Genomic DNA, 13,516 nt, shown 5'->3' on the forward strand with positions numbered 1-13,516 from the left:
TGAATGCTTTCAGGATTAAATGAACCCTTTTAAAAATATTTAGAATTCCCAAAAAAGACCAGGGCTGTGAAATTTTCAAATCTGCTTATCCTCACAAGGATCGCGGGCGTGCTGGAGCCTGAATGTCTTTATTCTGAGAAATTTTTAACATCAGATGCTTGTGATTTTACAGGGAAGACAAGCTGTCTTTTTCCGCTTGACCGTTTAGTATCAGTCGTGAAACAAAGCGGCACCTATTCTGCCTCATTTTTAAGAGAAGAAGAAAACCACGAAGAAGAAAAAAGGGGCGGAGCTTGATGTTTGAAAGTCGCGGGTGTGAACTGCACCCAGTTCAAAGGCACTGGCCAATTTACTTGGATTAATAATATTTCGATGATTCAGAATAATTTCATGGTAGACTTTCGTTTCGTGAAGGTTTGGTTGGTTGTCTGACATCTTTAGACGTATCTGTTGGAGAATTTCCGTGAAACTTTCAAGCGTCGCTGGAGAAGAAGCGGAGAGGTAATGCAAAGTTATTGTCTTGTGTTTTTTTCAGCACCAGCACTGCCACAAGTGACAAGTGATCTGTTTTTCCTCTCTCTTTTCCATTTAAAAACACAGGAAAACGTTTATACATAAATTCATTCACTAAAGTAATGACTATCATCACGGTTGTGAAAAATGTGTGAAAAGACAAGCATCCCGTTTTCACCCCCGACTTAATAGGTTAAAAATATATAAAAATTGTCGTAAGTATATTGTATTTGTTTGTATTTAATGCTTGGATATCTAACTGCTTTATTTTTCTGTTGGGATAATTATTTGTATAATTGCCACTATTTTTCTCCCCGATGATAATATGGCCTCCTTCAGTAGTTAACATGATGTATCACAATGCGAGGGAATCGATGTCTCCCATTTAGAACGATATCCTAACTCAATGGCCTCTTGTGTGTTTTTAAAGATTATCTAAAGTCTCCATCATGACCAACGAGGATGCAAAGGTGATACCAGTACGGGTCGCCTTGCGCTGTCGTCCTTTAGTGTCAAAAGAAATCAATGAGGGATGTCAGTGCTGTCTCACCTTTGTGCCTGGAGAACCACAGGTCTGTATTCGAAGTTTTATGAGCGATATATTAAATTTTTATGTTAGTGGTACAATGACATGTACTGAGCCTGATTGTAATCATGACTCATAAAAGAATATTCACAGTGAAACACCAGACATGATCACCATCCATTCGTTGTCTGTAGCGCTTGTACTCATGATGGTCATGGGGCTATTTTGGTCACTTTTGGGTAAGAGACATTGTACACCTTGGAATGGTCGCTTGCCCTTATAGACAACCATACTTACAGCCACGGACAGTTTAGAGTCTTCAAATAACCTGACATGCATTTTTGGGGGGATTGTGGGAGGAAGCTGGAGTAAACCCACAGAACATGCAAACCCCACACAGGAATGCTTGAGCCGAGATTCAAATTAAACCTCAGATCTGTGAGGCAGACATGCTAATCATTAAGAATGTGACTGTACTCTGTAAAATTAGTACGCTCTGCACAGGACAATTTGTACTTATGGACTGAGTTTTTTCACTTTTGCGATTCATTTAGCATTGATTCTAGGTGTGTGCGTGCCTGTTGCATGTTCACTCGCTGACAGTTGTAGCTGTATCAAGCTACAAAGCATACCTCAGGACTAGTGGTAAAACCACTTATACCAGCAGAGGATTGTGTGACAGCATATTGTGTTAAGATAGCTGACATCAGAACACCTTTTTTTTGTATATGTAAAAGTATATTCCGCCACCTTATGTTTCGCCTAAGAGCTCCATGGCTTGTTTTGCACGGTGAAGATGGAAGTCGGGCAGGTGTAGCGCGGCGTCTGGCATGCGTTCATTGAGCCAAGTTTCAGTACAGAGCGGCAGAATGTGTGAAGACTTGTCAAGTGCTGGCGCTTGTGAGAAGCTCATCCAATTTGGTGGGCAGGGATCATAGATTTGCAGGGTGAATCTATGGGAGCATTGTTCAAAATTCTTTCTCGCTAGGAGGCGTCTAATTTTTTTATTTTCGTCCCCCCCAGGTGGTGGTTGGCACAGAGAAGGCGTTCACGTATGACTATGTATTTGATCCCACTGTAGAGCAGGAAGAGGTCTTCAGTACTGCTGTGTCCCCTTTATTATGTGGGCTATTTAAAGGTAACTGCATCTTTAAAAAAATTAAATTAAGGGGGAGAAAATTACCAAATCAGCCAAGAGGTTTAGAGTCATGTTTTTTTCTTTTGTAGGCTACCACGCCACCGTGCTTGCATATGGACAGACAGGGTCTGGAAAGACCTACTCTATGGGGGGAGCGTACACATCGGCTCAAGAGAATGATCCCTCTGTCGGCGTTATTCCACGAGTTATCAGAACCATCTTTGAGGAAAAAGAAAAGAGGACAGACTGTGAATTCTGCATGGGAGTATCATATCTGGAGGTTGGGACTTTTTTGTGTTTGTGTGAATGGAGATTTCTTTGATGTTCGGAAATGTGTTTTTTTTTTTTTTGTTTTTTTTTTTTTTTTTTTTTAACACAGCCATTTTTGGTTTCCTTTTCTAATCACAGATCTACAATGAGGATGTTTTGGATTTGTTATGTACCTCTAAAGATAAACCTGCTATGAACATCAGGGAAGACCCCAAAGAAGGTATCAAGGTAAATGTTGGACACCCTTCGTCAAAAGTTTTTAGTCAAGTGGTAACAGACAATTTCCAATAATAATAATTTCCAATACAGTGATCCCTCGCTATTTCGCGGTTCGTTTATCGCGGCTTCAGTGCATCGTGGATTTTTTCAAACATATTTTAAAAAAAGTTTTTTTTGTTTTTGTTTTTGTTTTTTTAATATACATCGAGTACAGTACTGTATATGTGACTCAGTGTTGTTTTGCAGCTTCTCGCGGATCGTTTCCGGACTTTTTGCGGACTTCAAAAAATATATATATATATATAATTTTTTTTTTTTTTTTTACCCTGTATATGTTAATTGGTCGCTACTTCGCGGATTTTCGTTTATCGCGGGTGCTTTTGGTCCCCATTAACCGCGATAAACGAGGGATTACTGTAGCTATGTTTTGTTTGTCTGAAAGTCATGTCTTTCATGTTCATTTCCAGATTGTTGGGCTAACTGAGAAGCAGGTGGTCTCTGCTCAGGAGATGGTAAGCTGCCTGGAGCTGGGCAACTCCGCTCGCACTGTGGGCTCCACGGCGATGAACGCGGCCTCGTCACGCTCGCATGCCATCTTCACCATCACACTGGAACAGCGCAAAGGGAAAGACAAGTCAGTGTCATTTTGATTGTTTTGTTTGATTCTCAGTCACAGTTGTTCATCCGTATGTTGTTCACTTCAGATTTTAAATTACCTGGACAGGTGCAAGACACAATTTACTCAATCACGAGTCTAGATCAAGGGCTGGATTTATATTTGAAGAATGACAGATGACTCTGACTATTATTCAACTGGGTTTTTAAAAAATTGCATCTTTTATGTTATCTTTGCAGAGCCGACTCGGTTGTTTCCAAACTGCACCTTGTGGATCTGGCTGGATCAGAGAGGCAGAAAAAAACCAAAGCGGAGGGGGATCGTTTAAAGGAAGGTACAACACCTTGAAGCCTCTGCCTAGCGTAACCTTGAATTAGATAGTCACCTCGGGATGTGTGCTGTAGAATAAAATGACTGTGCCTTCAGATTGTGTCCCCAATAACATTTTCATTCTCAGGCATCAGCATCAATCGAGGCCTTTTGGCTTTGGGTAATGTGATCAGTGCCTTAGGGGATGAAAGCAAGAAAAATGCCTTTGTCCCTTACAGAGACTCCAAAATCACGCGCCTGTTACAAGGTAGGCTTTGATTTCTTTTCAGCGTCAGAAAATATCCTCCCTTTGAGGACCTTCGGATCTCTCTGCAAATATTTGGAACCAGTGATATCCATAATGCCCGTGTTGGCTTAATTGACACTTATATTTTTCATCTTCCAATTGTGTTCACTCAACAAGGGAAGCATTTGAGTTGGCAATTTGTTTTTCCTAAACTAAAAATGCATTTCTTTAACATTTTAAAAAGTGACAGAAATAACTATGAAATTTACAGCCACATTCACAGATAACCTACAGTACATAAACATAAATGACCTATTTGTTGTGTGTGACCAGATTCCCTTGGAGGCAACAGTCACACACTGATGATCGCGTGCATCAGTCCTGCAGACTCGAACTTGGAGGAGACCATCAACACGCTGCGATATGCTGACCGAGCTCGGAAAATAAAAAACAAGCCTGTTGTTAACCTCGACCCCAGAGTGGCAGAAATGAGCCGTTTAAAGCAACAGGTGCACCGAAAGCAGCACACATAGTACACAAGACATTCGGACCCCTTGCAAATGGCCAATGTGGTGGCCATTGAGTGAGAGTCCTAACAGTCTTTTTGTCCACAGGTTCAGGAATTGCAGGTGATGCTTCTTCATGCCCGTGGAGGAGTGGCACCAGTGCTCTCTGGGTAAGCAGGAGCGGAATTGTGTCATGATGGATATTGCTTGACAAAAGCTCATGTTTACTCAGTTCTGCTCATGTTTTCCCCCTCCCACACAGGCCAGAGTCTGGCGAGAACGTGAAAAGGTTAGTGGAACAGAACCGCAGTCTGCAGGATGAGAACAGCAAATTGAGCAAGGAGCTGAGTGAAACGGCAATACAAACCGCTCTCATGTTTGAGAAGATCATTATGGTGAGTGAAGAAAGTTATCTCCAAGGTTGCCGACCAATTAACAGGAGACTGTTGCAGTGAATTTGCATAAAATGTGATTAATTTGGGACATTTTTTCATTGTGTATTTAAGAAAAATCCCGATTTTTTTTTTTTTTTTTTTTTTTTGGCCTGTATTTTGTTATAGACTGAACAAACAAATGAGAAACTGCAAAGCAAACTCGAACAACTGCAGCGCCATGCAGCGTAAGATTTTCAATCTATATTGTGTATTTTCATTCATTGACTCGAGTTATTTTGTAGATGTCTCAAGGATGTGCTTGATCAATATTACAGCTGCAGAGTCGATCTTGAAAAAGTATTGGAGACACTTGAGGATCAGGAGTTGAAGGAGAACGTTGAGGTGATGAAGAACCTGCAAGATGTTATCTTGGAGCTCAAGGTATGAACATCGCCACTAACCACAAACATAAACATACTGTAATTTTCTTGTGTTCAGAAAATTGGTGAAAGAGAAGGATCTAAAACCAAGTTTAATAAGTTCGAATTTTTTTTTCTCCCTCTAAGCGCGAGAGTGCTGGCATTGCCGCCTCTATCGATGCCATGGCTGCAGGAGCAGACGCACCAGATGGATTGGGCACGAGCTGTACAAATGGAGTACACGAGTCCGCAGCCGTAAGTAGATACAGTATATATATATTTTTTTGTTTCTCCCTCTCCTCCCTATAAAAATATTCTGTGTTGTTTTTATTCCATAACCTTAATTTGTGCTTTTCAAAGAATACCTGTTTTTTTTCCCCCCGGTGTTTTCGAAATGGAAAGTACACTGTGTCACCCACCTTTTCACATTAGGAAAGCAATGCAACGGCTGGCAAGAACTCACTCGATGGCTTCACAGCCCATCATGCGCTGCAACAGGCCCAACTGTCAAAAGAGCTGATCGAGCTGAACAAAGTGTTGAGCTTGAAGGAGGCATTGGTCAAGAAGATGTGCCAGAATGATAGCCAGCTGGAGTCTGTGCAGTCAGAGCAACAGGTGAGAGAAGTTGATCGACTGGTGATGTCATTCTGCATTTTAAAGTTGGAAGGGGGGGAGAATGTTCACACAGTGTATGATTTTGTGTTTTTTTTTTATTTTTTTTTTTTTCACTTTTATACTTTGAGCAACAGGTGAGAGAAGTTGATCGACTGGTGATGTCATTCTGCATTTTAAAGTTGGAAGGGGGGAGAGTGTTCACACAGTGTATGATTTTGTGTTTTTTTTATTTTATTTTTTTTCACTTTTATACTTTTGGGAAAGATCACATCAAAATTTGACATATGACATTTAACCCATAGAATAATATGCAGGATCTGCAGATGGCTGTGAATTCTTTGCAAAAGGAGAAAGAGGAGCTTGTTTTGGCACTTCAGTCCGCAAAGAAAGACACCAACCACGCTAAGTACGCTTTCAGATGGGCCACCGGGGATATTTATCCAAAGGCATTACATTTTCACATCCTGAAAGCCCTTATCTCACTGAGCGGCGAATGTTTTTAAAAGGCAGCAAATGTTGCATTCTCGCCCGTACTTTTCTTGTCTCCAGGAAATTTTGAACAACTGCCTTGCAATGAGAAAACTCACCAAAACTGTTGGCGAACATCTGGCGAATGTTTTGCAAATATTTGCAACCTTGAACGCACCCCTGAAGATCTCTGACCTGAATGTGCATTTTGCTAATTGTTTGCTCCTCAGTGGGACAGTGGCTTTCGTGATGGGTTAAGACTCTCCCACTCTTCCATCCTCATCTGACTTGCACACTTCTCCCGTAGGCTGAGCGAACAGCGCAGAAAGCGCCTGCAGGAGCTGGAGGGCCAGCTGGTTGACATGAAGAAGAAGCTTTTTGAACAGTCAAAAATGCTCAAACTCAAAGAGTCTTCTGTTCAGAAAGTTAGCAAGCTCATGCAGGAAATACAGGTGAATTAACACACACACTAAACATCAACTCATTGGGGTCTGCGGTATAGTATTGCAATCATATATAGTGCTGCTTCATTGTCATAAATGGCAATAGATGGAAGTCGTGCGTTTTTTTTTGGTTTGTTTTTTATTTAAAAAAAATTTTTTTTTAATTAAGTGACTCAATTTCTCATGGTCCAAAAGTGAACTAATATATTGTCCCTGCAGGCGATGAAGTCCCAGCGTACACAGCTAATGAGGCAGATGAGGGATGACTCAGAGAAATTCAGACTCTGGAAGAGTAAAAAGGACAGAGAGGTGCTTCAACTGAAAGAAAAGGTACAGTACATGGATTGTCTGCCATAGTGCCAGGATGATCACACATTTTAATCAAAAATAATGTCTACTTTTTACAGGATCGTAAACGTCAATATGAGTTGCTTAAACTCGAGAGGGATTTTCAGAAACAGGCCAGTGTCCTGCGTCGGAAAACGGAGGAGGTGAAGTTTGCTGTTTACTGTGCAATTTCCCATGTGTGGGCTGCACAAAATTACACATTCAGTTAACGTGTTTCGGATAACTGAACAGCAACTGTGAATGGTTTGACCAACAGGCTGCAGCTGCAAACAAGCGACTGAAAGTTGCTCTGCAGAAACGAAGTGAAGTCGTAGAGAAACGTAAAGACTCTCAGAACAGAGGGATGGAGGTCGCTGCTGTCAGAGTGAAGGTAGTATTTGCTCCTCAACATTTTGTGATGATACTAACATCTTTGATGAAATCATTGCTGCCGCTCATCATTGGAGTAAAGTGTTCCTTCGTTCTGTATCGATACTACACTGCATGTGTCTTTTCCCCGTAGTTAATGTAGCCCACGGGATGTGTTTCTTCATGTGATCAGAATTGGTTTCTCAGTGAGGTCGAGGTTATGGTTAGCACAGAAGAAGCCCGGCGTCACCTTAACGACCTTCTGGAGGACAGGAAAGTCTTGGCTCAGGAGATAACGCAGCTCAAGCAGCAGATTGATGCCGGCGAGCGACCCGCTGCCAAAATCAGGGTGAGTTATAAATCCCTTGTGTGGGGTTAGATGTCCTTATGTGACTTCCCGTTTTGTTTTGAGATGCATTTACTATATTATCCGGTGTCGTCTTTCCGTAAAGCGTCGGACGCTACTCATCTCTGAATTGGAGACCCAGGGGGCGCTGGAGACACCTCTGACCAAACAAGTGGAGAACTTGAAGACAGAAATGGAACTCAGGTGAGTCGTCAGGGAAACGGAATCAGTGAAAAATGAACTACAAATCTGTTCATTGGATCAGAACTATTTAGTCTCAAGTGACGCCCCCGAGGAGATGCGCAAAACAGGATGTTTGCTGCTCCATGTAAACACGACTCGAATTTATTTAATTTATGACCGATTTGCTATTTAACAGAGTGCCATTCATTATTTGAACAGGAATGCCCAGATAGCTGACCTTCAGCAGAAGGTCCTTGCCGCAGACACCGAGGGGCGTCTGAAACAGCGCATAGATGGCATCACAAGCATTGTTGATGCCAAGTGTGCGGTCAGAGTCCTGATGGCGGAGGTGAGGCTTGCTGGTTGGGGAGCGAAAATAAAACAATACACGCAGGCATTAACCTGTACAAAATGTCCTCGTGTCCTTTCAATGAGGACACATTTGTTTGCATAATGTAATAACTTCTATTATCAGACTATAATTTAGTTTTCAGGATTTATGTAATCATGAAATTCCCCTTAGGTGTCAAATGTCCTTGAATGTTTTTTGCTGGGGGGGGTCTGCCATTTCTTGCTTGGTATTTATTCTCTTTTTTTAATATCTGTCTTGAGTGAGAAATGTATTTAAAAAGAAAATTTTTAAAAAGCGTGTTTTTCTTCTTCAGCTGGTGTCGGCAAAGACGGTTGCAGCCAAGCTGGAGAGTGACCTCCATCAAGAGAAAGCCAATGGACAAGACCTGAGCAAAATGTTGGCTGATGAGCGAGAGGTGATGTCCACCATGGACATGGAGCACCAGCAGCAGCTTGTGGAATTAGAGCAGAGGCATCAAGACAAAGTACTCATCCTCCTTTTTGTTGTGTTTTTTTTATACATTTTATTTTTTAAAATCTTCTTTGTCTCCAGCATTTGTTTCTTCACTTCTTCCCCGCAGGTTCAGTGTCTCCTCAATCAACTCCAGAACAAACCTATTTGTCGAGAGTCAGATGAACCAAAGCAGAGAGATGAAGAGAACAACACAAAGGAAAAAGAGCTCCTGCAGCGTCTCAAAGTTCAGGTTAGTCCCTGCACAGTCAGAATTGTGAAAAAGAAAATGCGCAAGCATTCCTGAATAATTGGATTCCTCGCCTTAGGATGAGGAGCTCCACAAACTGCGTGTTCTGTGCGAGCAGAACCAAAACCTGGTGTTGGAGTATAGACAGGTAAGTGCACAATTTTATTCCAGGTTGTTATTAAGGAAATGATGCAAAAGAAAAAATGCTTTCAAGGGAATTTTGTATAGAGTTGGGGTATGGAATTTTAGAGCAGATTATTATTTTTATTTGTTTTCCGACGCATTGTTCCAACTTCGAAGTGGCTAATCCCTCAAAGAAAACTTCGCTATAGGAGGAGGGTGTACAATATGGCGATGAGCCAAATTGGGATTGTTCTTCTTGGCAGAGTGTCTGCTCTGCTGACTTCCAATCTAATGGCTACTGCCATGATGTATAATGATTTCAACTGGCAAGGAACTCACTCAATGATGGGTAACATCTAAGTGATCATAAAATGAGTTTTAGCCATAGTGAAGATTTAGTTTTTTGTTTTGTCCCCCCCTCACAGAAAGAGGAGGAAGAAGATGACTGGCATCCAGAGAAACCGGAGAAGGCACGCAGGACATCCAGGAAACCGAGAACAGGGGTAAGGACTGACTTAATTGCTTTGAGGGTGCTTTCAGGGAATGCTTTCACAAAGAGGTTATGCATTAGTCTGCATGTCTGTAAAGTCAGAAAAGTGACGTAATCATGTGACTTTCAATGTGATCACTTACATCAAAAAGTCAATGCGTATTTTTATTTATTTATATTTTTCCCCCTGTTTGTTTTTTTTAGTGTTCCTGCAAAGGCTGCTGTAGCAACAAGCACTGTCGTTGCCGTAAAGGGAAGATGACGTGCAGTGAGAACTGCCAGTGTGACCACGTGAAATGTCAAAACATGGACGAGCAGATTGTTGCTGAGGTTTGTCTTGATACAGTGATAATACACTCCCGCAACTCAACATTGGGTGCACCTGCAACACTCTGTAACCTCTTGGTACTAAGTTACCCAAAGAGGAACAAATTATTTGACCAGTATAATCCACTGTCACAATAGTCAACCTACTCTTAAATTACTGTTTTGTGAAGGCATTTGACATTTGATTAGCTTAACATTTTATTTATATAATACATACATACACACACTGATATGGCTTTCTTTTTCCATCCATACATCCATTTTCGGATCCGCTTATCCTTACAAGGGTCGCGGGGGTTGCTGAAGCCTAACCCAGCCGTCTTCGGGCAGTAGGCGGGGGGACACCCTGAACCAGCTGGCTGCCAGCCAATCGCAGGGCACACAGAGACAAACAACCATCCACGCTCACATCACACCTCGGGACAATGTAGAGTGTTCAATCAGCCTGCAATGCATGTTTTTGGAATGTGGGAGGAAACCGGAGTACCCGGAAAAAACCCACGCAGGCCCGGGGAGAACATGCAAACTCCAAAACAGGGAGGGCAGAGCTGGATTTGAACCCGGTACCTCTGCACTGTGAGGTCGACGTGCTAACCACCTTAGTACTGGGCCACGCTGGCTTTTTTTTTTTTTTTAAAACCTTTCAAAAATTTTTTAAGGTGGCCCGCAGGTTCAGTGTCTCCTCAATCAACTCCAGAACAAACCTATTTGTCGAGAGTCAGATGAACCAAAGCAGAGAGATGAAGAGAACAACACAAAGGAAAAAGAGCTCCTGCAGCGTCTCAAAGTTCAGGTTAGTCCCTGCACAGTCAGAATTGTGAAAAAGAAAATGCGCAAGCATTCCTGAATAATTGGATTCCTCGCCTTAGGATGAGGAGCTCCACAAACTGCGTGTTCTGTGCGAGCAGAACCAAAACCTGGTGTTGGAGTATAGACAGGTAAGTGCACAATTTTATTCCAGGTTGTTATTAAGGAAATGATGCAAAAGAAAAAATGCTTTCAAGGGAATTTTGTATAGAGTTGGGGTATGGAATTTTAGAGCAGATTATTATTTTTATTTGTTTTCCGACGCATTGTTCCAACTTCGAAGTGGCTAATCCCTCAAAGAAAACTTCGCTATAGGAGGAGGGTGTACAATATGGCGATGAGCCAAATTGGGATTGTTCTTCTTGGCAGAGTGTCTGCTCTGCTGACTTCCAATCTAATGGCTACTGCCATGATGTATAATGATTTCAACTGGCAAGGAACTCACTCAATGATGGGTAACATCTAAGTGATCATAAAATGAGTTTTAGCCATAGTGAAGATTTAGTTTTTTGTTTTGTCCCCCCCTCACAGAAAGAGGAGGAAGAAGATGACTGGCATCCAGAGAAACCGGAGAAGGCACGCAGGACATCCAGGAAACCGAGAACAGGGGTAAGGACTGACTTAATTGCTTTGAGGGTGCTTTCAGGGAATGCTTTCACAAAGAGGTTATGCATTAGTCTGCATGTCTGTAAAGTCAGAAAAGTGACGTAATCATGTGACTTTCAATGTGATCACTTACATCAAAAAGTCAATGCGTATTTTTATTTATTTATATTTTTCCCCCTGTTTGTTTTTTTTAGTGTTCCTGCAAAGGCTGCTGTAGCAACAAGCACTGTCGTTGCCGTAAAGGGAAGATGACGTGCAGTGAGAACTGCCAGTGTGACCACGTGAAATGTCAAAACATGGACGAGCAGATTGTTGCTGAGGTTTGTCTTGATACAGTGATAATACACTCCCGCAACTCAACATTGGGTGCACCTGCAACACTCTGTAACCTCTTGGTACTAAGTTACCCAAAGAGGAACAAATTATTTGACCAGTATAATCCACTGTCACAATAGTCAACCTACTCTTAAATTACTGTTTTGTGAAGGCATTTGACATTTGATTAGCTTAACATTTTATTTATATAATACATACATACACACACTGATATGGCTTTCTTTTTCCATCCATACATCCATTTTCGGATCCGCTTATCCTTACAAGGGTCGCGGGGGTTGCTGAAGCCTAACCCAGCCGTCTTCGGGCAGTAGGCGGGGGGACACCCTGAACCAGCTGGCTGCCAGCCAATCGCAGGGCACACAGAGACAAACAACCATCCACGCTCACATCACACCTCGGGACAATGTAGAGTGTTCAATCAGCCTGCAATGCATGTTTTTGGAATGTGGGAGGAAACCGGAGTACCCGGAAAAAACCCACGCAGGCCCGGGGAGAACATGCAAACTCCAAAACAGGGAGGGCAGAGCTGGATTTGAACCCGGTACCTCTGCACTGTGAGGTCGACGTGCTAACCACCTTAGTACTGGGCCACGCTGGCTTTTTTTTTTTTTTTTAAACCTTTCAAAATCTTTCTTAGGTGTGTTTATGCAATAATTTCCCTTATACATGTATTTTATTCCAGGATGAAAGCCTGAGCGAAAATGTTTCAAGAGACTCTGCCAGTCCAGACACCACGTTCTTCAATCCGCCATCTTGCACACCAACAAAGAAGGTCAGTGATTGCAATCTCAAACCTCAGCTACACATCATAGGTTGATGAAAACGAGTACCACACACACAAACACACTTGTAAATGATTGATGTAATCTTTCTTTCAGGTATTAGAGGAAATGGGAGACATGGGGCACGACACCACAGACCTAAAACTCGTACGCAAGCCTATCTTAAAAGAGGAGGACCAGGATGTGGATCAGGAGGAAGACAGAACTACAATAAGAATCCTCAAGAAGAAGAAACGACTCCTGACAAGTTTTCAGAACAGTTTTTTCTCTGGCTGCACTCCAATCACAGAGGAATCTTCTACTTCTATTTAGTTATATAAGTTACATATGTCTTTGTGAATGTGATCCGTCCTTTTATATGTGACTTGCAATCTCGCCGTTTGATTTTGTGGGTAGCAAAATGGACTGTGAGCAGTGTCCAGTTATGGACTTCTTATTGCACAATGAGATGATCGAGAAAGCTGCACATTTGAGGAGGGATGTCATGTAACAATGAGCACTCAAGGAATTTAGCCTTAGGTTTGGACTTCCAGTGGAGGATTTTTTTTAAATCTTTTTGATCAACTTGTACTTTTAGCGACAAAGGTTAATAAAATCTAACGGGTCAAATCTTGGTTTATTTTTGATTCTTAATAATGTTCAGGGTTTTTTTGTGATCTCATAATTTGTTCAAGTCTCCTTTTTATGACTTGTTTTTGACTAGCATTGAAAAACTAGACCCTAACTTTTTTTTTTTCCGAAATGAATATTTAGTACGGGCAACAGAGTAAGTGAATCTAGTACAGTACACTATAATGCAGTAGTATCTAAACAAAATACAGTGCAATTCAGTTTTGATTGAGGGATTCATTTAATAATACGTTTGGAGCGTACAGTGGCGCAGAACTGGACTGCATCATACCGAAAGCTGCTCCTCATGTATTTCCTAGGCGTGGAAAGGGGGAAAAAAAAAGCATGAGTCATTTATGGTTCAGTTATATCGTACATCACTGCAACCACAATAACAAAACATTATTTCAATGAATTTATACCTCTGACAAAAGCAACATACACTTTTTTTAAAACATATCCACTCAGATGTCGTTTTTTTTGTCATTGCTGT

At 41.7% G+C, this 13,516-nt stretch overlaps 1 protein-coding gene across 2 annotated transcripts; it reads left to right on the forward strand.

Annotated features, from left to right (window-relative positions):
- Nucleotides 1-215: 215 nt before the first annotated feature.
- On the forward strand, nucleotides 216-13,017 carry kif4 (kinesin family member 4). 2 transcript variants are annotated; one of them, XM_019858983.1, is made up of 31 exons: nucleotides 216-313; nucleotides 442-501; nucleotides 944-1,085; nucleotides 2,063-2,177; nucleotides 2,267-2,457; nucleotides 2,586-2,675; nucleotides 3,134-3,300; nucleotides 3,522-3,616; nucleotides 3,740-3,859; nucleotides 4,172-4,347; nucleotides 4,453-4,514; nucleotides 4,607-4,739; nucleotides 4,905-4,963; nucleotides 5,054-5,159; nucleotides 5,285-5,392; nucleotides 5,570-5,752; nucleotides 6,055-6,158; nucleotides 6,528-6,672; nucleotides 6,883-6,993; nucleotides 7,071-7,154; nucleotides 7,268-7,381; nucleotides 7,553-7,708; nucleotides 7,812-7,909; nucleotides 8,108-8,237; nucleotides 8,554-8,724; nucleotides 8,821-8,943; nucleotides 9,020-9,088; nucleotides 9,489-9,566; nucleotides 9,758-9,883; nucleotides 12,315-12,404; nucleotides 12,511-13,017. In XM_019858983.1, exons 1-31 carry the CDS (start codon nucleotides 297-299, stop codon nucleotides 12,724-12,726), a joined length of 3,639 nt encoding a protein of 1,212 aa, XP_019714542.1. In that variant the 5' UTR covers nucleotides 216-296; the 3' UTR covers nucleotides 12,727-13,017. The 2 variants fall into 2 exon arrangements, with proteins under 2 accessions (XP_019714542.1, XP_019714549.1); XM_019858990.1 differs by having other exon boundaries at nucleotides 6,067-6,158.
- The last annotated feature ends 499 nt before the right edge of the window (nucleotides 13,018-13,516 follow it).

The sequence above is a fragment of the Hippocampus comes genome, unplaced genomic scaffold, assembly GCF_001891065.2.
Source record: "Hippocampus comes isolate QL1 unplaced genomic scaffold, H_comes_QL1_v1.1 scaffold66, whole genome shotgun sequence".
NCBI classification, from domain to species: domain Eukaryota; kingdom Metazoa; phylum Chordata; class Actinopteri; order Syngnathiformes; family Syngnathidae; genus Hippocampus; species Hippocampus comes.

Coding starts and splice junctions, on each gene's coding strand:
- kif4 (XM_019858983.1), top strand. Junction 4,740..4,904: donor TGTTTGAGAAGATCATTATG/GTGAGTGAAGAA, acceptor ATTTTGTTATAG/ACTGAACAAACAAATGAGAA. Junction 9,884..12,314: donor ACGAGCAGATTGTTGCTGAG/GTTTGTCTTGAT, acceptor ATTTTATTCCAG/GATGAAAGCCTGAGCGAAAA.